Source organism: Rhinolophus sinicus, linkage group LG06 (assembly GCF_036562045.2).
Source record: "Rhinolophus sinicus isolate RSC01 linkage group LG06, ASM3656204v1, whole genome shotgun sequence".
NCBI classification, from domain to species: domain Eukaryota; kingdom Metazoa; phylum Chordata; class Mammalia; order Chiroptera; family Rhinolophidae; genus Rhinolophus; species Rhinolophus sinicus.
The window spans coordinates 121428260-121453993 of NC_133756.1; the positions used below are offsets into that span (position 1 = coordinate 121428260).

The 25734-nt window shown below is 40.8% G+C and overlaps 3 protein-coding genes across 3 annotated transcripts; 2 read left to right on the top strand and 1 right to left on the bottom strand.

Moving 5' to 3' along the window:
• Positions 1-511: 511 nt before the first annotated feature.
• LOC109436969 (olfactory receptor 52P1) lies at positions 512-1471 on the bottom strand. Its single transcript, XM_019715849.2, has one exon. It carries the CDS (start codon positions 1457-1459, stop codon positions 512-514), a length of 948 nt encoding a protein of 315 aa, XP_019571408.2. The 5' UTR covers positions 1460-1471.
• Positions 1472-15031: 13560 nt separating this feature from the next.
• On the top strand, positions 15032-15976 carry LOC109436964 (olfactory receptor 52K1). Its single transcript, XM_019715844.2, has one exon. It carries the CDS (start codon positions 15032-15034, stop codon positions 15974-15976), a length of 945 nt encoding a protein of 314 aa, XP_019571403.2.
• A 9167-nt stretch (positions 15977-25143) lies between these two features.
• Positions 25144-25734, top strand: LOC109436957 (olfactory receptor 52K1). Its single transcript, XM_019715838.2, has one exon. The coding sequence runs from the start codon at positions 25144-25146 to the stop codon at positions 25732-25734; it is 591 nt and encodes a 196-aa protein (XP_019571397.2).

Genomic DNA, 25734 nt, shown 5'->3' on the forward strand with positions numbered 1-25734 from the left:
AGTCATGTCCTCTTGAGTATGTCCTCCACCCTTCTCTCTGCCTCTAATATTCTCTTTCCTCCCTCCCCAAGTGTGTTTCTTCCAAAAGACTTAGCACGCACTGAGGGAAGTATCCATGTATCCCTATTAGAGTAGAAACACCTGACTGTGGATGACAGTTATTTCTCCTTGTGAGACCAGTGGTCAAAGCTTTCTCATTTTATCAGGATCTCCTGGAAGGTAGGAGCCAGGTCAGAACAGCAGAATGGGATTCCCTGGGAGACTATCGTCAGCTTGGTAACCATGTTTCCCATTAGACAGGGCTCCCTGATCTTTGTAACAGTGTCTACATCACAACTGGGAAATACCTGATTGTTCTTGCCCCATCAGATTTGTGCTATACCTCCTTCTCAAAGGAAGGATACCATTGAGTGCGGGTTTTTCTCCCCAGTATGCTGGGAACCACTGGTCTCTTAAACTTTTCCTAAGGGCTAAGGGAATAGGATAGGGTTCTAGGGTGGGGTTGAAGACTTCATGACTGAGCAGAGCCCTGCTTCAGCAGTCGGAGGGCCCCATCCCGGATCTGCTTGGTCTTCATGCCATAGATGATGGGGTTGAGCATGGGTGGCACAACAAGGTAGAGATCAGCCAGGAGGATATGAATGTGCTGAGGTACATGCTGGCCAAAGCGCTGCGTGTAGAATGAGAACAGTCCTGGTGTATAGAAGAGAAGGATGACACCCAGGTGGGAGCCACAGGTGCCAAAAGTCTTAATCCTTGCCTCCTTAGAAGAGAGGCCTAGCACAGCCCGGAGGATGAGTGCATAGGAGACAGCGATGCAGATGGAGTCAGTCCCCACCACCAGTGTGGCAGTGGTGATGCCATAGATGTTGTTTGGCTGTGTGCCCCCACAAGCTAGCTTTACCACCGCCATGTGCTCACAGTAGGAGTGGGCCACCACTCGGTCACAGTACCTCAGCCTTGCCAGTAAGCAGGTGAGTGGTGTCATGAGCCCCAAGCCACGAAACACAGCTGCAGCCCCCAGCTTGCCCACAGCCTCCGGGGGCAGCAATGACCCATAGTGCAGTGGTCGGCAGATGGCCAAGTAGCGGTCAAAGGCCATTGCTAGCAGGACACCAGATTCTACAGCTGAGAAGCCATGGATAAAAAACATCTGAGCAGCACAGGCTTCAAAGGCAATCTCAGTAGCATTTGTCCAAAAGAGTGCAAGGAGCTTGGGTACAATCGAAGTACAAAGCACTAGGTCAATGATGGACAGCATGCATAGAAACAGGTACATGGGCTGGTGCAGTGCAGACTCTGAATGCACCACCAGGAGCACCGCCATGTTGCCGAGCACTGCCAGGGCATACATGGAGCAGAAGGGAAATGCAATCCAAAAGTGGGATGCCTCCAGGCCAGGAATTCCCATGAGCAGGAAGGAGTTTGGGTTTTGATGGCTGCGGTTTGTGAATTGCATGGCTAAGTCGAGGTCGGGTGGGTAAAAATGCCTCACTTCTTTGCTCTGAGCCCTAGGAAGCCATGAGAGATGAAGCTATTGGGATTCATTCTTATGCTGTGGTTGAAACTGAAATGATAGCAAGAAATATTTTAGTTAAACCTCATGAAAAACATCTGGGATGAGAATATTGAAGATCATTGGGAAATGATGCGAGGCAGGAGGTGAAGTTATCATTAGCAGGTTTCAAGGGAGTCCTTTTTACTTGTGTCTGATTCAATGATGTCATGGCTGTAGGATCCTCTCCAAGGTGAATGTGAGAGGCAATAGACTCTTACAGCTTTCTCCTCTGTGCCTGTGAATGCTCTTCTGCCTATAGTCTTATTTTCTTCTGAATCATCTGCCTGTGTAACAATATAAGAGCAATGTAGTGATCAAAGCTCAGGTAGATTGGGGGGAAGACTCAAAGGATTACTTTTCAAGATGGGAAGATCAGAACTGAGGGGTAGAGAAGGGAAAGTTGGGAGATCTTGGATGGATTTTTCAAGCTATTAATACCATGGTTACTCATAGATGAGGTTCAGAACATGGGTTGATCAGGAATAGAAAAGTACAATTGAGAACACAGAATCATTGACTGTAAGCAAATGTGGAGACTAACTGTGGTCAAATGACAGTAGTGAGCTTCTACACATTTCTACTTCATCTTTGTCCATTACACACACTCTCTGTATGCCCTGATCTTCCCTCACCTACAAGCACCTTCTCATTTTTCACTTATCTATTAGCCAGCCAGTAATTGAGAATTTGAGAAAGAGGGAAGATTAAATTTAAAAAGCTAGGAAAGGGACATTAGAGGGAGAGGAGATGAGGATGGAGAGTTAAGAAAGTTGAGAACAAGAAATAGACATAGAAGAGAGTAGAAAAGAGAGTGAGAAAGAACCAAATACTGTTCTCACATTGGCTTCTAATGTAATGGGATGTGACTGTTTTGGTTACTAGTTAGGACAGAGGTAGTGGAACTAATTTGGCCCCCCAGAGATAACCTACTTGTGTCCCTCTCCTTAAGCCACAATACTCCTTGCAATCCCTCACATTGGCTATCCATATCCAGAAAGAAAGTGACAGGAAAAAGGGAAGGAACCCTGGACCAGGATGCCTGGTTTTCCATCCCAGTGCCAACTGTAACTGTCATCGTGATATTGAACAAGTCATCTTGTTCCTTTCTGTCTCATCCCTTCCTCTACATGTTTCCTATTTTCTCTTCTGTGCTATCTTTCTCCCTGAGTTTCCACCATCCAGCCTGTACCCAAGCATGCCCAGAGGGTATTTCAGATTTGGTGGTGGCTGGAGGATCAAGAACAGAAAAATCTGAGTGGGGACATCTTGTGAAATGATGAGTAAAACTGTTCCATTCTATAAATTAGCTCACAATGTGTTTGTCTGAGCATGTGATTGTTTACATATGTTGCTCTGTAAAATGCACGAGCAAGGCTGTACTCAGAAGACACAGGTAAGAAATTGTTTTCGGAGTGTCCATGTTTCAATGCCCTTTCTTTGGCATGGAGAAAGTTGAGATCTGAATAATCCATACGTAAATGGGACAGCCTTGCTTTCTTCTCCTTCCTTTTCTTCTTCTCCTCAGCCTTTTAATAATTGAATTAAATGTCCTCAGCCCCTGAGCTTCCATTCAAAAAACTTTCACTCTATCCTTATAGCTACATAGGACAGTGACTGCAAGCTCCCCTGGCCTCTGTTTTCACAGATGGGGAAAATGAAGTTAGAAAAGCATATGTTAAGCACAATATGCTCGTATTCCAGGAAAGAGATCAAGGTCACGGTGTAGGCCTTGGGGTTCTTACTTACTGGCCCTCTCACTAATACTTGAGTTAGATCTCATGAAAAATGTCCAGGAGAAGAAGACTGTAGGGCATTGTGAAATGATGCAAGGCATGAGGTGGGTTACTATCACCAGCATTCAAATGAGTCCTTGCCACTTATGTCTGATTCAATGATCTCTGGGCTGGGAGGTGAGGGGCATGGCTCCAGAACCCTCTTTATGGAAAAGGTGAACAGCGAGAGACTCTTACAGCTTTCTTCTCTTTGCCTGAACCTCCTTCTCCTATACCCTACTGTTATTTTCTTCTAATTCATCTGCCTCTGGAGGTCAGGCAAGGAGAGACTCCCAGCCTTTTCCAGATGACTCACTCAGAATAACTATTTTTATGCTCCTCACACTTCTCTTTGTTCTAAAGTACCTTAGAACTTGGTATAAGAAAGGCCTTACCTAAAATATATAAGAATACATGCCCAAGTACTAGGAACAAGAGTGTCTCATGAGGAAAGGATGTTCTTTATCAATGGAGATGCTCTGAGCATCTGGAAGCTACCTGCCAAGAACTCAACGTCTGTTAGTGAAACATTAAGGGCAGCCTGATTCAAATCCCAGCTCTATTAACTCACCCGCTGTGCGATCTCAGTCAAGTCACCTAATCTCTCTTAACCTGCTTCCTCATATGTGACCCGGAGAGGACGATTCCTACTTTAGAGCCTACTGTGAGGAATTATTATGGGAGACACTTATCTGAAGAGCAATCGCACTACATAGCACATAGCAGTGATAAAAATTGTGATTCATTTGTAAGTTCCTTTTATCTGAAGTAGAGACCACCTCAGTGAGGAAATTATCTTAGTGGCCGTCAGGTCTTTGGTCTGATCATAGTGTACCTCGTGGGCTGAGTACACAGACAGACTTACCAGATCTGGGGCAGGGGGTGGTAGTGGACTCTCAGCTGCTGCAGGGTTTAGAGTGTGGAGAGCCAAAGAACTAAAGTATTTATCCTGTTATTAGGGCCCTAGTTGAGAGTAAAAATTCCCTGGGGATGTAGACATAAAAAAAAACACAGAGGCTCATTTAGCAGGGAATAGTTTTGCTCTGTAAAAGTCAAGGATATAGGGTTTAGGAGTTAAGGTGAGCTTGGAGGGAGGGGCATACCAGGGAGAGCAGACAGCAGGCAAGGGATAGTGGGCGTGTTCCGGGAACCATTGAAACCCAGTTCAAAGTTAACATTTTCATGAGTCTTCTCTGATATTCTGAACCACTACAGAGTATTCTTTCTCTTCTCTTGTCCACACAGCATCTTATCAGATGCTGTTTGCATGATACTGTCCGCTTTAAATCCTATTGCTGTGACCTTAGGTAAGTAACAGCTCTTACCTCTTGCTCCCCATCTGTAAAAATGGAGGGGGGGGTCATCATGAGATATTGCACACAAGATATTTAATTCAGTGCCTGGAACATAGCAAGTCTTCAGTAGATTTTTATTGTTACTATCGTTACATCACTATCTTTCAATTAGCTTCCTAAACAAGGGTATTGAAAAGGCAGAGAGATACCGGGGTGAATTCTCTCTCTGACAGTGCTTAAAACCTTATGATATTTGGTATTGGGAGAAGGCCATTGAACAAGCAGATGGGATTCCAATCAAATGTAGATCAGGCAGACAAAAATTTGATTTCAGACAATCAGTTATACAAGAAAAATATGATGACCAGTTAATATGTATCTGATGTTGTCTTGGAAATACAAAGAATTGAAAAGATTCTTGGGTCAAGGAGCTTTAAATGTATGCAGATGGTGGAGGGAAGAACTAGTGGGGGATGGCATGGCCCTCACCCACAGAGAGAGGGAGGTGGAGGCTTCGCTCAATAAGCATATAGGTTCCTTGGGGAGCTCACAGAGGAATGATACTTCAAGAATTAAGCTTCCTCTTCTTACTGGGACACCAGTCATATTGGATTAGGGATCCCCTGACTCCATTATGACTTCATCTTAACTAATTACATCTGTAATGACACTATTTATAAAAAAGGTCACTTTCTGAGGTATTGGCAGTTAGAATTTATCTTTGTGAGTGACACAATTCAACCCATAACAGGTATGAAATTACTCCAGAGTATTCATTTTCTAGATGAATAAACTGGGGTTTCAAATAGTTAAATTATCCAAAATATTAGACCAAATTTTCAAATCCTGGCATTTTGTCAGCAAAGTGCATGTGTTTTATCTTTCTGCCACAGACTGATTAAAGCCATAGCCCTAAAAACTATTAATTTTCTGGAGAAATCCACAATGCAAATTTAACAATCCTTTCATGGTGAAAGCCGGGGAAAATATTGAGAACTGAGAGCAAAAGAGGGTAGACAGCACATTAAGAAATAAGAGTCAAAGAAGAAAAAATGTAAAAGAACAATCTAATGGAAACATAATATGTGGTAGGAGTCCCCATAGGTGTAGCTAAGACCAGGAAACAGAAGAAATAGGACCATGAAAATAATGGGGGCTTATAATGTGTGGCTGAGATATGATGACTTCCTTATGGATTAGGGTAGAATGGGAAGAGGTTGGAGAGGACAGGATCTGAAACCAGATGATTAATAGAAAGGAAATAAAGTCTTGAAAATAATATATAAAGAAAATAATAATTGTGAGCTCAGAGCAGTGGAATCAGAAGGTCAGGGAGTAGTGCAAGAAGTAGAGAACAAAGCAGATAACCAATCTTTACTAACCATGCAAGTGCAAAACTTGAGCGATAAATGACATTTTGGAAATTAACACCAATAGGATAACAGCAGTAGATATGCAATAACACAGTAATTTATGCGATATTTTAGTAGTGCAGTAGGTTTCTTGCAAGTGCCAATAGTTCAGCAATTTCCCGTTATCAAAGAATGCAGATCAGTTTTGTAAAATTGTAGGTTATACTACGCATTAGCCCAAGCGAAGTGACCAAACTTATTTTGGTGTCCACAAACAGGAATGGCATGTTGTTTCTTGTGAAGACAGAGGCACACAGGGAGAATGCCACGTGACAGTGGAGGCCGAGATGGAAGCCAAGTGATGCCGCTGCAAGCCAAGGGACACCAAGAATTGCCAGCAAACTACCAGCGACTAGGAAGAGGCAAGTAGGATTTTCCCTTACAAGATTCAGAGGGATGATGACCATGCTAACACCTTGATTTGTCACTGCTCAGACAATAACTTTTATTGTTTTCAGTCTCCCAGTTTGTGCTTATTTGTTACAGCATCCTTAGGAAACTAATAAAAATATATTATCTTGAAAAAAAAAGAATTAAGTTTCAGAGACCCTGATTTTTGGCTTTTTCCCATTTAGTTCTTCCAGAGATACAACTGATTCTAATAGAAGGAATAAGTGACAACGGCAGATAAATGACATGACTTTAAAATTTTCTACCAGTACCACAGTTCTCAGAGCCAAACCTAGAATCTCCATTGTCCTGCTGGGGCTCAGAGATAGAAATGGCTACTCATTGTTAACTTGGGATATCATTGCACAATATCATTGCACAGATTTTTGTTCAACCAACACTATTCTACAGAATATTACTGAGCACGTATTATGTGTCAGCATTCCTCTAAGTACTAGGAATATAGTAGTGAAGAAAGAAGACAAAGTCTTTGTTCTCGTGGAATTTCTATTGCTAGTAAGAGAAACTTTCATTAAAAAAATCAATTTATAGCACAAATGGGTATTGAAAACTGCTAAAAAAGTAAAACAGGTTAAGAAGCTAGAAATGAAAAGGAGCACAATTTTAGGTAGGTGATGACATTTGAGTCGTGATGTTGATGAAATGAGTGTCCTTTATGCAGCTATATGAAGGACAGTGCTTTGGGCAGAGGGAACAGCAGATGTATACGCTTTGATGTCTGGAATGTGTTTGGTGAATTTGAGAGCCAACATTAGGCCAGTTGTTGGAGCATAGTGACTGAGAGGAAAAGGTACTGATACAGGTTAGCCAGCATGTCCCTAGGTAGACAGGGAGGTCCCTGGTGGAATAAACAAAAGACAGCCATATCCTAAAACTCCAGGTTTTGAAATTACTCCTTCGCTCCAGGACATAATGTAACAAGGCCTTGAGATTAATCATAAAATTCCTTTTGGCCTGAAAAATGGAACAGATCTGATAGATAAGAGTAGGTTACTTTGCTAATTCCTTCAGGATGGGCAAGCAGAACAAACCTGGTGACGAATTTCATTAGAAGGCACCAGTTCCCTTCTTCAAACAGTTCCCTTCTTCAAACAGCTCCCCTTCCCCAAACAGGCAAGGGAAGGTATAAAAGTAAGAGCTTTTGCCTCAGTCACTGGGCACCCCCATTCGGGACCCCCTCTTGCTCAGGAACTCTAACCCTTTGCTTTCAATAAACTATCCTCTGTTTAAAAGTTTGCCTCTCCTGGGTCTGTGTTTCTATTCTTCTGTCTCACAAGACATGATCCCGACCCACACCCAGAAACTGCCGGCAGATCCAACATCATCTACATCATTTGCGGACTCACAGGAAAAATATTCCTACATCAGTAGGAGATGAATTTGGAGAGGTAGCCAAGGTCCAAGCAATATGCTGAGTATCATACCAGATGATTTCACTTATATGTGAAATCTAAACCAATACAAATGAATAAAACAAAACAAAACCAGATTCAGATATAGAGAATAAACTGGTGGTTGCCAGAGGGGAGGATGAGGGCATAGGTGAAAGGGAATAAGAGATACAAATTTCCAGGTATAAAATAAGTAATTGAGATGTAATGTACAGTATAGAGAATATAGTCAATAATACCTTAATAACTACATACAGTGACAGATGGTTACTAGACTTATTGTGTTTACATCATAAGGTATATAAATGTCAAATCACTATGTTGTACACCTGAAACTAATATAATATTGTATGTCAACTATACTTTAATAAATTAAAAAGAAAAAACAAAATGCACGCACAGCAAGCAGCCATTTACATGTTCTAAGGAGGCTTTATTTCTCAGTAGGCAGTGCAGGGGAGAAAGGTGAGGGTGGTGACTGACACCGTAATTGCTGAAACCAGACTACACTCTGCCTCATGGGAGGCATAATTGAATGCCACAGAGTGGTAAGGGAGTAGAGTCTGCAGAAAGCCAGGGGCAGGAACCCCAAAAGGCTGGAGACTGGGACAAAGAAGTTTCCTAGAGTCACCCCCAGAGAAGACACGAAGCCAGTCCTGGGACTTTTTAAAGATGTTCTTCAGGGACAAGGCCTGATGTTTCCTTTTTCTTTTAGGAGAATAGCCGATTATGAGGGTATAGCCAGACCTCCCCTTTCCAACGTCCTCTTTTTCACCCTTCTCTCACTAAGAGAGGAAAATTGTATCAGTGCTTCCTGAAGACTACAGAAAATGACCCGACTGCCGCACTGAGGGGTGAGAGCACACTGGGTCCATGGTGGTGGCGGCAGACCAGGAGTATACAGGGAACAGTGAGGGAGTTGGCACAAATGGGATGAGGGGTGAGCAGACCAGGGAGGGGTTCTTATGCTGGGATCAGATGACTACCAGAGAGTTAGAAGAGGGGCACAGGTCAAGGAAAGATGCCATGTGAGCTGGGGCTGGCAGAGAAACATGTAATAAGCAGGGTAATGGCAGAAATAAGACTGAAAACAGTAATCATTAGGGGAAATACCAGAAGGCTGAGTGGAGACCCAGTAAGAGAAGAGTTTTTCATGTTTGAGGGGAATAGGCAAGGTCTAGGTCTGGGGGATGAGCTCTGGTGTGCACAGGGCAGAGTCCATCTCTCATGCACCTCCGATGTCCAAACAACTTACCCTGGTCTCAGGCATTACCTCACCTCCTGATTCTCTTGTCCTCTATCATTCTCATCCTTGTACATCTGTCTCTATGTAGCAGGAGACCTTCTCTCTATGCTCCTCAAATACTTTATCTTCTATAAGCTTCAGATCCTCCCATTATCAGAAGAAACCCTTCTCTGCCTCCCAGGCCTATGTTCCTGTGTTGTGTATTAGGGACCACCTCAGGAAAACCTTCGCTAAACAACCCAGACTGGGTTAGTCACATCCCTTCTGTTAGTGATAATTGTTTCCTTCCTACTTCGCATTCTGGCTCCACTTCAGTCACAACTGCTGTAATAGTCTGGGGCAGAGGGGAGGCGGGAAGGAGAAACCTGAAATAAGGAGATGGAAGGGGCAGGCCAGGTATTAAAGTTTTCAGCAACAAACAGCTATATCTTTGCTCTATGGACCTGTAGATAGAATCCTGACATAGGGGACAGAAGATGTAGAATTTAGTCCTAGATATGCTACTTACTCCCTCCGTTACCATTTAAGGACTCAATTTCCCAAATACATCATTCTAAGGTCCTGTCAGGTAAGCCTACCAAATAGTTTACAGCACTGAGGGAATACTCCGCAGGTATGGAGCCACGTGCACTTTTGGGGAAGACAAAATAAACGATACAAGCTTCCTTTTGTCATTTGCTGACATCTAGGCTGTGGAGGCAGGAAATAAACAAAAAACAACGTCATGTAAGGAATTAGATAAAACACTCATGCCCAGCAGGTTGAAGGGAGTTGGCAGAGGGGGAGACCAGATCAGCAGAGCTGGATTATTAATGGAACTAGAGGTACAAGTGTATTTTAGTTGAACCTGGAAAGAGGGAAGGTTGACAGATTATTAAGCATAATAAACAGAATAGGCAAGTTGCAAGATGCAGGTGTGGGGGCAAATAAACCGAGGGCCAATGATGTTCAGGAGGAGCACAGAGAGTAAGGGAGACAGGGGCACTCGGGGAAGAAATGAGACCTGCTTGGAATTGGAGAAGCACTTCACTTAGGATAAGGGTGACAACATGTATAAGAGAGTATTATTTTATTTTTTCAAGAAATATCTAGCAAGTTCCTGTTTGGGTGCTATAGCTATTAGTGCTGTAAATATAAAAACACAGCCCTGTTGTCATGGGGCTTCCACACTGTCCATTCCACTGCTAAGTCCTAGAGAAAATGGACAGATACACATTAGACTTGGAGAAGTTTCTACGAAGAAGAGAAGGGCTTTTACTCTGATCTAAGGAACTGAAACTGATGGGAAATTTCATAGAATTTCCATCTGTGGAGTTGCCTAAAATTGGGAGATATGCATAGTCTCAGTTTGGATCAGATGATGTGTGTTATACAAGAGCAGGAGAGAAGAAAGTTTCTCCAGGAAGGGAGTCATTCATGCATTCACTTAATAAACACTTGAGCACCAACCATGCTCAGTACAGTCTGTGAATATGGAAATAAATGAGTAAGTCACAGTTGTACTAAAAGTGCTCTCACGGTCCTATAAAAGGACAGATACATGCATTGGCAACACAGATCATACATACCCTTACTTCATTCAGTGTGTTAATGAGTCCTCATTGATAACACTGAGAAAATCTGCCTGAAGGAGTTTGAGAAAGCTTCACCAAGAAGGTGGAATGATCTTGGCCAGGTATGAAAGTGGACAGAGAAAGGTATTCCAGATAAATAGTATGAGCTACAGACATGACTGTTTTAGGAAGTGACAGATAACCTTATGTGACTGAACCTAGAGTGAATATTTAAGGAAATGGTAAGAAGTAAGGACAATAATTTAGGCAGGAACAAGTTTGTAAGCGTGTTGAGTGGTTTATTGATTTATTTTTCTTGAAGCAATGAGATCTAAGTGTATTTCCGTACAGAAATATCATATGTGGTCTGTCACATTGTAGTGGACGGATTGAGTGGGGGTGGAAAATTAAGGAGGAGGTCTTTATAATGACACAGGCAATAGATGATGTGAATTTGGGAAGACACAAAGGGCATAGAGAGGAGAGGAGCAGTATGAGAGAACTCAGAGGCGTTGTTTCTGACTGAGAAAGAGTTCCAGGAGTTCTAGCATCTGGCAGAAGGCTGTGTGACTAGGGCATAATGAAGGCAGGAGAGGTGGAATGGGATGAGGCTGAAAGGTGAGTAGGGACCAGACCATGCAGGACATGTAAACCAGGGTTAGGAGAGTGGATTCCAGCCTCAGGCCAATGGCCGTTCCATGAAGGTCTTAGGTAAGGCCCGTCACAATATAAATTTGCCTCAATATGTAAATGGTCTCTTTCGCAACAGTTCAACGAATGGATTATAGAGGGCCCAAGATTCAGATCACAAAGACCAGTTAGGAGGCTTTTGTAGTCTGGATGAAAGATGGTGATTTAAATAAGAACGTTGGCAGGGGAAAGGAAAAGAATAGGGAGTGACATTTTGTAGACTGATAGGATTTGCAACTGAACTGAATATGAAGGATTAAATTAAGGATTATTCCTGCATTTCTGATGTTACCAGAGGGTGGGTGGTAGTAATATGTACCGAGATGGATAAGGCATGGGGAGGAAATAGTGTGTGGGGATGTAAGATTTCTGTTTTGGTTGTATTTTGTTTGAGATGACTGTGGAACAACTAAGAGATATCCGATAGGCAGCAGGATATACTAGTCTAAAACTCAGGGTAGAAGCTATCCATTTGAAAATTCCCTAAATAGAGAAGGTAAAAACCCCAAGAGGAATCAAAGAGAACACCTAGAGAAGTATGAGAAAAAAAGGGAATTAAGAAAAAGGAGGACAGAGTGAGGGAAAAAACGGAGTAATGATAAGATCAGTGTAAGGGGGTAGCGGAGATGGAAACTAGATTTGAAAGGATTGGAAATTAAATGAGAGACGAAGTAGGGATTAAATACTGTCAAATTTTTAAACAACTTGTGCTGTGTAGGGGAACAGAATTTAATGGGTGTTAGATGAGGATATAAAGCCAAGGAATACAGATCATGCTGATGTTAATCAAGGTAAACATTTTAGAAAATGGGACAAATTTGCACAAGGCGAGGAAGTCACTAATGACAAATAGCATTTGCACAATGTTTTACAGCTTTCAATGTCTGTTCTTATATGTGCCTTCATCCTACAATAAAACTTAGTAGAATGGTCACGGGAGGTACAGTTATTGTAGTTATAGGTGAGAAAGCTAAAATTTAAAAAATACAGGATTAATGTTGGTTTCTGATGGTAGACTGATGGCATAATTAGTATGGGCCCAAGTCTTTAGATTCTAAAACTTTTCTCTATAGCATGGTGATGAGTTAAAGTTTTATTTAACTTGAAGATGCTGGATTTGAACTGATTGTGAAGCAGCAAGGTGGAAGCAGAAGAGTATAGTGATTTAAGATATTGTATGTGAAGGCAGGAAACCAGAATCCTCAAAGTTCAAGTTTAATCTTTGACATTTACCAACCATGACATTTTCAGTAAGTAACTTAACCTTTAGTTTTCTCAATTCAAAACAGTGCTCACATATGAGACTAGTCAGGGGGATCACTTCTTACATTGCACAAGTGTCTAACCACTAGGCTGTAAACCTGAAATTAATATAAAATGATATTGAATGTTAACTGTAATTGAAAAATTAAAAACAGGGGAAAGGTAAAGGGAATAAGAGGTTCAAATTTCGAGTTATAAAACAATTAAGTCATGGGGATATAATGTACAGAATAGGGAATATAGTCAATAATATTGTGATACTGTCGTACAGTGCCAGATGGTTGCTGGACTTATGGTCGTCACTTCTTTAGGCATATAAATGTTGAACAGCTGTGGTGTACACCTGAAACTGATATAATGTTGTATGCTAGCTATATTTTTTAATAAAAATTAAAAAAAACAGTGCTCACATTTACTGAGTACTTAAAAATTTTTTTTTCATTAGTTTCAGGTGTACAAAACAATGTAATAGTTAGACATTTATCATCTATATCCCTCACACAGTGACAACTCCCCATCCCTCATCTACTAGCCCGCTGACATTGCGTACAGCTGTTACATTTCCACAATCTCTATTCCTAATGCTGTACTCCACTTCTTGTGGCTATCTATATCTATATCTATATCTATATCTATATCTATATCTATATCTATCTATATCTATATGTATACACACACAAAAAATTATAGTTGACATTCATTATTGTTCAGCTTCAGCTTCAGGTGTACAGTGCAGTGATCAGGCATCTACATCATCCCTGAAGTGGTCTCCCTAATAAGACAAGTGTCCATCGGATACCCTACAAAATCTTTACAACATTATTGATTATATTCCCCAAATTGACTTTCGTATCCCCATGGCAATCTTGTGGTAACTGATTGTGCTTTCTAATCTAGATTTCTGCTAATATTTTTTTTAAGTTAAAAATTTAAAAAGTTTCAGTTTTGCAATATAGCTGACAATAACGTATTAGTTTAAGATGTACAACATAATTTGATATATGTAGATATTGCAAAATGGTTAGTACAACAAGTTTTGTTAATATCCATCAGTTCACATAGTTACCATTTCATTTTTTCTGGTGATGAGTACCTTAAGATCTACTGCTTTAGCAACTTTCAAATATACAATACAGTATTGTTAGCCATAGTCACCATACTGTACATTACCATCCCCAAAACTTATTTATCTTATAACTGGAAGTTTATACCCTTTGACCATTTTCATGTATTTTCCTCACCCCCATCCTCTGCCCCGGGCAATCACTAATCTGTTTTCTGTTTCTATGAGTTTGGTTTTTTTAGATTCCACATGTAAGTGAGATCATACAGTAAGTCTTTCTCTGTCTGACTTATTTCACTTAGGATAATGCCCTCAAGCTCCATCCATGTTCTTGCAAATAGCAGGATTTCCTTCTTTTGATGGTTAAATAGTATTCCATTGTGTATAGATATCACAATGGGTGAATGGGTAAAGACAATGTGGTAAGCGTTTTAAAAGATTACCTAAATTAATCCTCTGAAGAAAGTTTTTAGGTAGGCACTGAGAAAAAAAGAGAAGAGAGCACAGGTCAAAATTTTGGGAAACAAGTGATTAAGCATTTTCAAAGGAAATGATGATCAAAGAGAAAAAAAATGATAAGGGATCCCAGGAGGAAAAAGAACGGTGTGAAGTCTAGAGTTCAGTCTTGCAAAAATGTGGGAGTGGAACATCTCTTCTTCTGAATGCCATGAATGCTAAAGAGGAAAGTAGGTGTGGGTAGCAGCATGTAGATATGGAAGTTAAACTAAAGTTAGGTGAAGGAGAACAACAATAGGTCTTACATTTTCAAGTTAGCTGGAGGTACAGCTTCCTGGTAAGATTTGAGTGTCAAATAAAAAACTATGGAAACTCCATTACACTAATTCTATAGAACTTGGAGGAAAGTGAATTATTAGGAAATGCCAGGTTTAATTTTTTCTGTTTAATATAGCCAAGCTTGACATTTCAGGAAAGAGACTCTCCTTTCATAATTAGGAGTATAACTTGAGTTGGAAGGCAATAAGAAGACAGTGAATGTTTTCGGATAAGATTTGAATTAGGCAGGGAGCTACGTCCCTTATAAAGCTGTCCTTGGCCACACAAAGACCACAGAAAGCTCTTCCTCCACTTGATTCCTTTATTAAGGCTGCCTTGTGATATTAGCTTTATTGCTATTTAATGTCCTCAGTATCCAATGATATTATAAGCACCTTGACAGCAGAGATCACGAATAATGTTTCACAATGCATATTAGGATGATTTTCTAATTTCTTTTAAGGTCTAGAAATGGGATCAAGGGCTAATCCTCCCATATGAATGATCAGAGTTTGAACTTGAGCACTGTAATTCTGCTGACATTGGAGACTTTCTGGAAGAACCCTGTGGAAGTAGATAAGAGGAAGAAAATTTCCAGTGGCGATGTCAACCTCCAATATCACCTCAACTCAGCCAGTAGCCTTCTTGTTGATGGGGATCCCAGGCCTGGAGCACCTACATATCTGGATCTCCATTCCCTTCTGCTCAGCCTATACTTTGGCCCTGCTTGGCAACTGCACTCTCCTCTTCATTATCCAGGCTGATGCAGCTCTCCATGAGCCCATGTACCTCTTTCTGGCCATGTTGGCAGCTATTGACCTAGTCCTTTCCTCTACAACACTTCCCAAAATGCTGGCCATTTTTTGGTTCAGAGATCAGGAGATCAACTTCTATGCCTGTCTGGTCCAGATGTTTTTTCTCCACTCCTTCTCCATCATGGAGTCAGCAGTGCTGCTGGCCATGGCCTTTGACCGCTATGTGGCCGTCTGCAAGCCACTGCACTACACCAAGATCCTAACTGGATCCCTTATCACCAAAATCGGTACAGCTGCTGTGACTCGGGCTGTGGCATTAATGACTCCACTCCCCTTTCTGCTCAAACGCTTCCACTACTGCCGAGGCCCTGTTATTGCTCATTGCTACTGTGAGCACATGGCTGTGGTAAGGCTGGCCTGTGGGGACACTCGATTCAACAATATCTATGGCATTGCTGTGGCCATGTTTATAGTGGTGTTGGACCTGCTCTTTGTTATCCTGTCTTATATCTTCATCCTTCAGGCAGTTCTACAGCTTGCCTCTCAGGAGGCCCGCTACAAGGCCTTTGGGACATGTGTGTCTCACATAGGTGCCATTTTAGCCTTCTACACACCTGTAGTCATCTCCTCAGTCATGCACCGTGTAGCTCGCCGGGCTGCCCCCCATGTGCACATTCTCTTTGCCAATTTCTATCTGCTTTTTCCACCCATGATTAATCCTATTATCTATGGGGTGAAGACCAAACAGATTCGTGAGCGAGTCTTAAGACTATTCCTGAGAAAGGATGTGTAAATAAATGAAGAGTGAGGAGCAGGTGGAGAAAGTGTGGTACAGGTTGAATACTGAAATGGGGTGGAGGTATGATAGGAAGTAGAGGGCTGCCAGACTCTCCATGTTTAGTTTATTCCTGATATAATGAAAAAACTAAATGATGTCCTGAAACTCACAGTACCAGTCTGATCAGGACTCATGGGTGTATATCCTCTGGTAGCCTCTGGACTGAAATTGTTGACTTTGCTATCTCTTCAGAGTCAACTCTCCTATCAAAGGCTTGACAAAGGCTTAACCTACTCTCCTCTTGGCAACGTCACCTATAGACACAAAGATGCTTTCAAGTTCATTTATTAAAAGAAGATTACGTATCTGAGTTTCTATTTTAAGTCTTTGGGATTTGGTGAACTATCCACTCAGGACCCAGATAAGGACCAACATTTTATCAGAGGCAGGAATGCCTATACAGTCTGACAGTTGATGTCTAGTCTCTGCCTAAACACTACCAGTTTGGGGGAGCTCATGATCTTCCCGCGCTATAGGTTCCAAGTCAGACAGTTTTGCTTGTCAAAATTTATTTTTTCCTCTGAGTCAGCCTATGTATTCTTTGACTGCTTTGATCTATACATTCTCATGTCCAATACCTCTCATTAAACACTTTAAATAAGACATGTCTTCTGACATTTCTTTAGACATCATTCAGTCCTTTCTTTACACATAGATGTATCTTTCATTTTCATCAAAAATGTGAGTTCTTTTTTTTTTTTTTTAAAGATTTTATTGGGGAAGGGGAACAGGACTTTTATTGGAGAACAGTGTATACTTCCAGGCCTTTTTTCCAAGTAAAGTTGTCCTTTCAATCTTAGTTGTGGAGGGCGCAGCTCAGCTCCAGATCCAGTTGCCGTTTCTAGTTGCAGGGGGCACAGCCCACCATCCCTTGCGGGACTTGAGGAATCGAACTGGCAACCTTGTGGTTGAGAGCCCACTGGCCCATGTGGGAATCGAACCGGCAGCCTTTGAAGTTAGGAGCATGGAGCTCTAACCACCTGATCCACCAGGCCGGCCCCAAAAATGTGAATTCTTAATTTACTAATCCATTCACAAAATATTATTGAGTACCAAATCTGTTTCAAGTCTGTGCTAGGGGCTGGGAATACGTAGATTATTAAGGAAGGGATGCTGCACTTATATCTATGTCCTGAAACAAAGAAGGAAATGCTAAGTACAATAGATTGTGTTTTCTGAACTCCCCATCCCTAGGTTCATTATCGTGGAAGAAATAGGTAGGCAAAGCAGATGGGAGATGGGAATATCGTCCTGTGTTTCTCTCTCTCCCCTTCCTTCTTTCCAAGCAAACTAGAGAATTCCTTTATTATTAATCCTGACAACTAGAATTTGTGTGGTCACACAAGCCTTCATACACTATTGAAGTAGAAATATGTCTCTGCGAGTCCCCAAATGATGTAGGGGACTTTGGAGTGAGTGAGTAACGGGATCGTGTCTTGTGAGACCGAAGAATGGAAACATGGACCCAGGAGAGGCAAAGAGTTTTTAAAAGAGGACAGTTTATTGAAAGCAGAGGGTCAGAGCTCCCGAGCGGGAGGGGGTCCTGAATGGGGGTGCCCAGTGACTGAGGCAAAAGCTCTTACATTTATACCTTCCCTTGCTTGCTTGGGGGAAGGGGAGCTGGCATCTTTTAATGAAATTCGTCTACCAGATTTGTTCTGCTTGCCCATCCTGAAGGAATTAGCAAAATAACCCACTCTTATCTATCAGATCTGCTCCATTTGTCAGGCCAAAAGGAATGTTATGATTAACCTCAGGGCGTTGGTACATTTTGTCCTGGAATGAAGGAGTGATTTTAAAACCTGGAGTTTTAGGATATGGCTATCTTTGTTTATTTCCACCAGGGACCTCCCTGTCTTATCTAACCTGTCTCACTTTCTTCCACAAATGCATTCTTCTACTTTCATCTTATGACGCCCTTGTTTCCTCAGAGACTATTGTCTAGGAATCAGTGTATCTGTCTCTATCTCTATATATCTGCCTATACATATTTAGCTTTGAAAGAAGAGTCCCAGGTCAATGTCAGATGGGGTATGGAAGGTTGGAAGCAGTCAAAGAGGGAAGGGTGTAGCAATAACCTAGAGACACATTTATGCTTGTGTCCCATTTCTGCTTTCATAATTTCCTAAAACAAACAAACGAAAATACAACAAACCAAAACAAACAAAAAAGGCAATGCTATTATACTTTTAGTTCCTATGTGGTACAAACCTCTTGCTTGTTTTCTTCTGAGCATAATTGGGATAGGTGGAAAGCTTAAAAATATCAGTAAATACTAAAACACATAAATAAATAGACAGTAGTTGAATTCCTGCCCTCTGGGCCATAGACTCGTTGCTGACTATATATTTTAATGAGGCTCTCTTTTTTAGGGGACACTGCAAGGAGGTAGTAGAGGTTTAAGTAGACGCACATCAAAGACCAGCCTCTACCTGAAGTGCAGTGCAGTCTCTGGAGTGTTTTGCATGACACCTGGGAGGCATGATAGCACCACAAAAAGGGAGGGGGCATGATCTGCCAGAACCCTCAGGGGCGAGAGCTCTGGGTCAGAGGAGTCCTTTTGTGTCAATCTCTAAAGAATAGGCCAGAGCCTTCCATGACCCCTGAGGACCCTCCTTAAGTATAGCAATGTCTGCCTCCACATCCTTTTGGGAGAAGAGCAGAGGTTTGGGAGGATAAAGGCAGTCACTTCTATCTCCCTTCTTCCCAAACTTCTCTCACTGGAAGAAGTGTGCATTGGATTGTGGACAGAGCTGGACTAGCAGAAACAGAATAGAGGTGACAGAGGTGTGGTAAATGGGAGAGGATGGGGGCACTCTTTTTTCTTTTTCTTTTTGTGATTGCTTTATTTCACGTAGCACAATGTCCTCAGTGTTTATCACTAGGCCAAACAATATAAATATCATGAAGGCTGTTGATGTGTATTGCTAGATTGTTCCACAGAAGAACTGTGCTAGTTGATACTCCTCTCCTCCAGCCATGTATCTATTTTTCTCTTCATTTTTTAAAGTTAGTTTCAGGTGTACAAAACAATGTCATAATTAGACAGTTACACCCCTCAATCAGCTCCCTGCCGTCTCCCTTTTCCTTTATTGCCTCTATTTTGGTTCTTCAATTGAGGGAACATAAGTCCTGATAGTCCCTCACAAATAAATGCTTTGTCTACAAACTCCAGACACTTCCTCCACTACAGAGGATGCCTGCCTCCTTTCTATGCCAAACACTGTGGTTCATCTCCAGGAAGTCTTAGCTGATTATTCCAGCTTGGATCCTTTTGGGAGATCCTTTTGTCGCTTCTCACTTGCTATCATTTCTCTTCCCACCCACACCAGTGTCCTTGTCCCAATCAGGAGACTTCTGCATTAGCAGAGAGAAAATGAAGCCTGAACTAGGAAGCTGCAGGGAGAAGTAAGAAATACATTTCTTATTGGTTCTTTGTCTACAAGCCACATTTTTGAAGGACCTTCGGTGAGTGATTATCTCACTTCCTGTTTCTGGGTCTTAATTGTTCAAATTCATCTTCTGATATCCTCCTATGATATAGGTATAGATTATGAAATAGATGAAAGTATTAACTGAGTATTTTCTGTGTATGGAGAGTCATTTAAGCACTTTTGTGAAAAACCCCCCAAAAATAGAAGACAATTCCTGTGATCTCATGTGGACATTTTGGCTTCTGAAACAGAGTACAGGCAGGATAAAACATTTTCTACAGAGCAAGTTCCTGGGTTCTGGATATTAGGGATGGAACACTGGCTTTATTCACTCCCCTACTCTGAGATTCTTATTCTGGGTGGTGTATATTTTTGATAAGTTTCAACAAAAATAAGGGTCATGCACTGTTGGACAACATGTGGTTTTTTGGGGAAGTTGGATAGAACAGATAACTTTTTCTTTGTGTGAGGAAGGGTGAACAGGTCACAGGGCAGTTATTTAAGATTAGAAGGTGGACAGGTCAGGGAGATGTAGAGACTCAGAGATAAAGTGAAATATGTTTGGTTTTATGGAAAAATGCATATTTACTGAGGGTGAAGTTGCAACAGCTATGTGGGATCATTAGTCATTTATAGAGCGTCTGCTATATACCTGGCACTGTTCTTGCCACTGAAGATATAATTGTGAAAAATGAAAGAATTTCCTACTGTTATAGTTTATTCCTTACACAGTCAAAGTGCTTGCTCCTATCAAAGATATGCAAATATTACTTTCATTGGAAAGAGGATTTTATTCTGATGCATATAACCAAGGCTGGTCAGGGTTTCTTAGAACTTCTATCCTGGTTGAATGTTAAATTGGAAGATAATCAACTATTCTGGGTTTGGGTTAGATAGGGAGATCTTCTGATATAGTGAGGAGACATTTTTCAGTCTCGTGTTCATGCTTCATTTGGTGAAATATTCAACACTTAATGTGTACGCTAGAGGCTGCATTTATAGAAGTGAATAAGTCACAGTCCCTTCACTCCAAGTCTCTTCACTTCACAATATGTTGGGTATTTGTAGAAGGATAGACATTAGAGCACAAAAGTAGAAATCTGCACACTTTTTAGAAGTCTGTTTCAATAGTAAATGAGAGATAATGGTGTCTTGAATAAGTGTTGTGGCAATTAAAATGGAGTAGGCAATTTGAGATTTACTGTGGAAGGTTGATCGCATTGGACCTGCTGGTAGATTGACTATGGTGCAGAAAGTAAGGGTATAACCAAGGATGACTTGATTCTAGGTGGAGAAACCGGTTGGAGAGACTATTATATACTGAGATACGGAATGCACATAGAGGGAAGAAGTCAAGATTTCTGCCTCATGCACGATAGGTTGAGATATCTATGAGACTGTTATGTGGGCATATTAAGTAGACAGTTGAATATACTAGTCTATGGCTTCAAGAGAAGGTCAGATATGGAAACCAATATGTGAAGTTTTAGGATCTGATCACTAAATCAGTGGTAAACAAGTAGAACACCTAGAAAGAGGGTGATGTTCAAGGACTTTTCTGAAGCAATATTCTCCTTTCTCTCATTTATTTTAAGTTTTCCTTTGCTACTGGATAATTTTCTTCTGTTTAAAAACATACCATTTTCTCTTCCTTCTTAAAAACAATTGAACACCCCCACAGACCCCCACACACCTATGCATACACATATGCACACACATATATATAACCTTCTGTTAACTCCACTACCCTCTGCAGTTGCCAGGGCCCTTTTTACGATTGGCCTTTGCAACAAACCTCCTCAAAAGAGTGAGCTATGTTAACCGACTTCATTCCCCCCCACCTCATTTAACTCAGTAAGATAAGGCTTTGCCTCCTTTTGTTCTAGCAAAGTTTTTCTTGCCAAGGTAGCCAATCCACTGCATGTCCAAACCCAAGGACAACTCTCTGTTTTGGAATTATTTGACTCATCAGTAGCATTTAGCATGGTAATAGTTTTCTCCTCCTTAATCCACTACATTCAATAGCCTATCAAGAGAGAACATCATTGTGAGAACTTTTCTGGTAGATTGCCCACTCTCAGTCTCTTTTGCTGACTCTTCATTCAACCCATCTTCTTCTCCACCCCAGCTCTTAATGTTGGAATTCAGTTCTTGGCTCACTTTTCTTTATGAACATTCATTATCTTGGTAATCAGTTTCATAGCTATTAATGTTATCCATTTCCAATGTGGTCATCCGCAGCCCAAATCGCTGTCTTAAACTCCAGGTGTATATACCCAAATATATCAACATGTTTTACATTTCTGATAGACATCATAAACACAACATATTCAAAATTAAAATCTTGATCTCCCCCTCCAAATCTTTCCCCATCTCAGTTGACAGCAATTCCTTTTTTCAGTTGCTTAAGATAAAAATTTCATGTTATCTTTGACTGCCTTTTCTCTTCTGACCTATATTTAACCTGTCAGAAAGTCCCATGGCGTTTCTCAAATATATGCAAAATCTGATAGCTTCTCATCACATACATTGCCACCTTGATTCTTAGCCAAATTCTCCCTTCCCTGATGACTGTAATAGCCTCTAGAGTCTGTTTTTCTGCCTTTACTCTTACCTTTTCATACCACTCTCATCATAAAAGACAGAGAAAACTTTAAAACAAATTTGTCAGATATGTCATTGTTTCTGCTCAGAAAACTGAGAGAAATGAAGCCTTTGCAAAGTTCCTACAAAGGTTTACAAGGCCTACCATGATCTGGCCCCATCTTTATGATTTCTGTAAATGTCTCATTCATTCACATCATCTGGCTACACTGGTCTCATAGCTGAGCTTTGGACATCAGTCATATTTCAGTCTTAGGGCATTTGGTCTGACTGTTTCCTTTTCTTCACACAGAAGTAATTCCCTATATGCTCCATCTTTTATGCCTATCTCACTTCCTTGCATTACCTTTTTGTTTAGCTGATGCTGTGGCAACCACTTCCGTGCAGATATAACCTGATTGCACCTAACTCAGACATAATCTGCTCCTGGGTTTCTCTGCTCCATTGTTTGGGACACCTGAAGACTTCTCATCTATTCTAGAGCATGTGTGAATATGAAGTACAAGGAATTAACACTTTGGTCCACCCTTGAGCAGGGGTGGAGTAGGGTGGGCCCAGTTGATAAATATACCTCTTTCATGTCTCAAACACAAAATTCTGAGGTGCCTTCTATACAATTTTTCATGTGGGATTGGACATTGTTGATCACACATTATCTGGCTTAGTAATGCAGTTTTGGATGTGATTCTCTGCTTTATTTTTCACCCTTTCATCCCATTCTTTCTCCCTGTTATAATTTTTTCCACATAAACTGGCTGCATGGAACCTGAGGTTCTGACTTTTAAAAAACCGGGCTAATTTATTTTCTCACCTCATTCAATTTTTGCTCAAATTCCCTGCCCAATGAGGCCTATCCTGATCTCTTTATTTCAGATTGCTACATTCCCCTTCCCCTGACTCCAAGATTTCCTATCCTCATCACCTTACTTTTTATAACAGTAATATATTATTCTATGTAATTTGGTTATGTTCTTTTATTATCCTTTCCAAGCCTTTAGAAAATTTGTTCTACTCAACAGTCTGTTTCATTCATGGATTTATTGTTAACCCACTTAGTAAAAATATTTATTTTTTTCAGTACATTTACTGAATATATTTACTGAGTGGTTTGTGAATATAAAATTGAACAGAGCTCAATACTGAGCCCTGAAGAAATTCAATATTTAGAGATAAGGCAGATACAGAAGACTAAAATGAGAAGGTAATGCAGTAGGAAACAGTAGTGTTGTTGTAGAAAAGAGGGTTTTTAAAAAGGAGAGTTGTCAATTCAGATAAAGCGGGTGAGTTACAATGGCACTATCATCATGGAGGTCTTTGGTGGTCCTGCTGAGAGTAGTTTTACAGAAATAATGAGATGGAATCCAGATGGGACTGTTTCATTATCAAGTGACATTTGAGAGAGTTGAGACTGAATATAAGCATTTCTAGATTTCTGTGAAGAGAAACAGAGATTTGAAGTAATAGAAGGAGGAGAAGATAGGAGGGAGAATATTAATGAACATAACGATTTAATAAATATGTAGTTCTGTGGAGGAAGAGAGGTGGAAATGATAAATAAGGCTATGCAAACACTACAGAATTATACAAGAGAATTTTACACATGATCCCATGTACTCTCTCCAAAATCTCCATAAAGTTGGGGCATTGCTATACCCCATACAGAGAAGGAAACAGGGGCTTGGATATAAGTGATTTGTGCACGGTCATGCAGTCAGTGTAAAGGGCAGTCATGATTTGATCCCAAATCTTCACATTCTAAAATTTTTCCATACAGCACGGAAGGAAGTTAGTTTGTTTTCAATTTGGATATGCTGAATGTGTGTTACTTATAAGGCATTTAGATGGAAGTAATAAAGCCTAGTTATTTAGGACATAAGAACTGGAGAAAGCGAGAACTCAAACTAAGCTGTCTAACACTATTAATTATGATACTTTAGAGATATTAAATTTCTAAAAACTTAGTTTTCTTATATTGAAAGGAGACCAAATTTTTTCAGTACTTACTTTGTTCAGTGGTGTGGTAAATGTTTTAAATACATTATCTTATTTGGTGCTTGTAAAAACCACATTAACTGGATTCTGCAAGAAAAGTGGCTGTGTAAAAACTGGGCAACCTCAAAGTTTAAAGATTTGAAAAAAGTAAAAAGAAAATGAGCAAGAGAAGAGGAAAAGATGAAAGACTGTTAAGAATAAAAGGCATTTGTTATGGAAGACAGATATCAGTATTGCTAAAAATGAGAAAGTTCTGTGATGAAAATGAAGGAGCTGGAAGATGAGTCGAGGAAGAGCCACATGAACAGAGAGGTTAATGTGAATTTAGATGGAGGAGAACCAAAAGAGGAAGCTCCTCATTTTCCCAGGAAGTTGGAGGCAGGGCTGTGTTTACAGATATGTGGACGTGGAAAGGACCTGGAAGATATATCCTAGAGCAGTTCTCTTCGGTAGAACTGTCTGCAATGATGGAAATAGTTTGTGTCTGAATAGTCCAATATGGTGGCATTAGTCACATGTGGCTATTTTATTTTAATAAATTTAAATTGCCACATGTGGCTAGTGGCCATCATATTAGATAGAGTAGGGCTAGAGAAAACTATCCAGATTGTGAAATTAATAGGGGCATTAGAAATTGCAAGTTTTATTCACCTTATACAGAGACCCAAGCCTGAGACTTCAGGACAGAAAATTGGCTTTTGTGATTGTGAGCTTAGCATGATTATCATGTAGAACGGTACCAATGTATGTTCTGAAAAAGTGAATTGGCTTAAACATATTTTTACTTCTTTTAACAAGGTGCTCCTGTCATCACCACCAACACAGTAAACACTACCTTCTCTCCATTTCTTTACGAAAGTTGTCTTGTAATATCAGTTCTGATCATGTTTACTATTCTATCTACTTAATGAGATTCAAAGTGCCTTAAGGGAAGAAAACATGATTATGCTCCTCCATGAGAACGTCTGTGAGCCCTACTATCTGCTTTTATTTAAAGTCTAGCAATGGGAACAAAACATAATCCTGCCAAGAAAATTTATATAGAAGATGAAGGAGCCCCATAAAAACTGACAAGGAGAATTTCCACAAGCCATGTTCGTCTCCAATATCACCTCAACCCATCCAGCTGCCTTCTTGTTGATAGGAATTCCAGGCCTGGAGCACCTACATATCTGGATCTCCATTCCTTTCTGCTTTGCCTATACTCTGGCCCTGCTAGGCAACTGCATGCTTCTCTTCATTATCCGAGTTGATGCAGCTCTCCACGAGCCTATGTACCTCTTTCTGGCCATGTTGGCAGCCACTGATCTCATCGTCACTTCTACAACACTTCCCAAAATGCTGGCCATTTTTTGGTTCAGAGATCAGGAGATCAACTTCTATGCCTGTCTAGTCCAGATGTTTTTTCTCCACTCCTTCTCCATCATGGAGTCAGCAGTGCTGCTGGCCATGGCCTTTGGGACATGTGTGTCTCACATAGGTGCCATCTTGTCCACCTACACACCTGTAGTTATCTCCTCAGTCATGCACCGTGTAGCTCGCCAAGCTGCCCCTCATATCCATATACTTCTTGCTGTCTTCTATCTTCTTTTCCCTCCCATGATCAACCCCATTATCTATGGCATCAAGACCAAGCAGATTCGTGATCATGTGCTCAGTCTATTCCAGAGAAAGGATGTGTAG

Bases quoted from the DNA above. Each gene is read 5' to 3' on its own strand.
- LOC109436969 (XM_019715849.2), bottom strand. From the start codon at position 1,459: ATGCAATTCACAAACCGCAGCCATCAAAACCCAAACTCCTTCCTGCTC.
- LOC109436964 (XM_019715844.2), top strand. From the start codon at position 15,032: ATGTCAACCTCCAATATCACCTCAACTCAGCCAGTAGCCTTCTTGTTG.
- LOC109436957 (XM_019715838.2), top strand. From the start codon at position 25,144: ATGTTCGTCTCCAATATCACCTCAACCCATCCAGCTGCCTTCTTGTTG.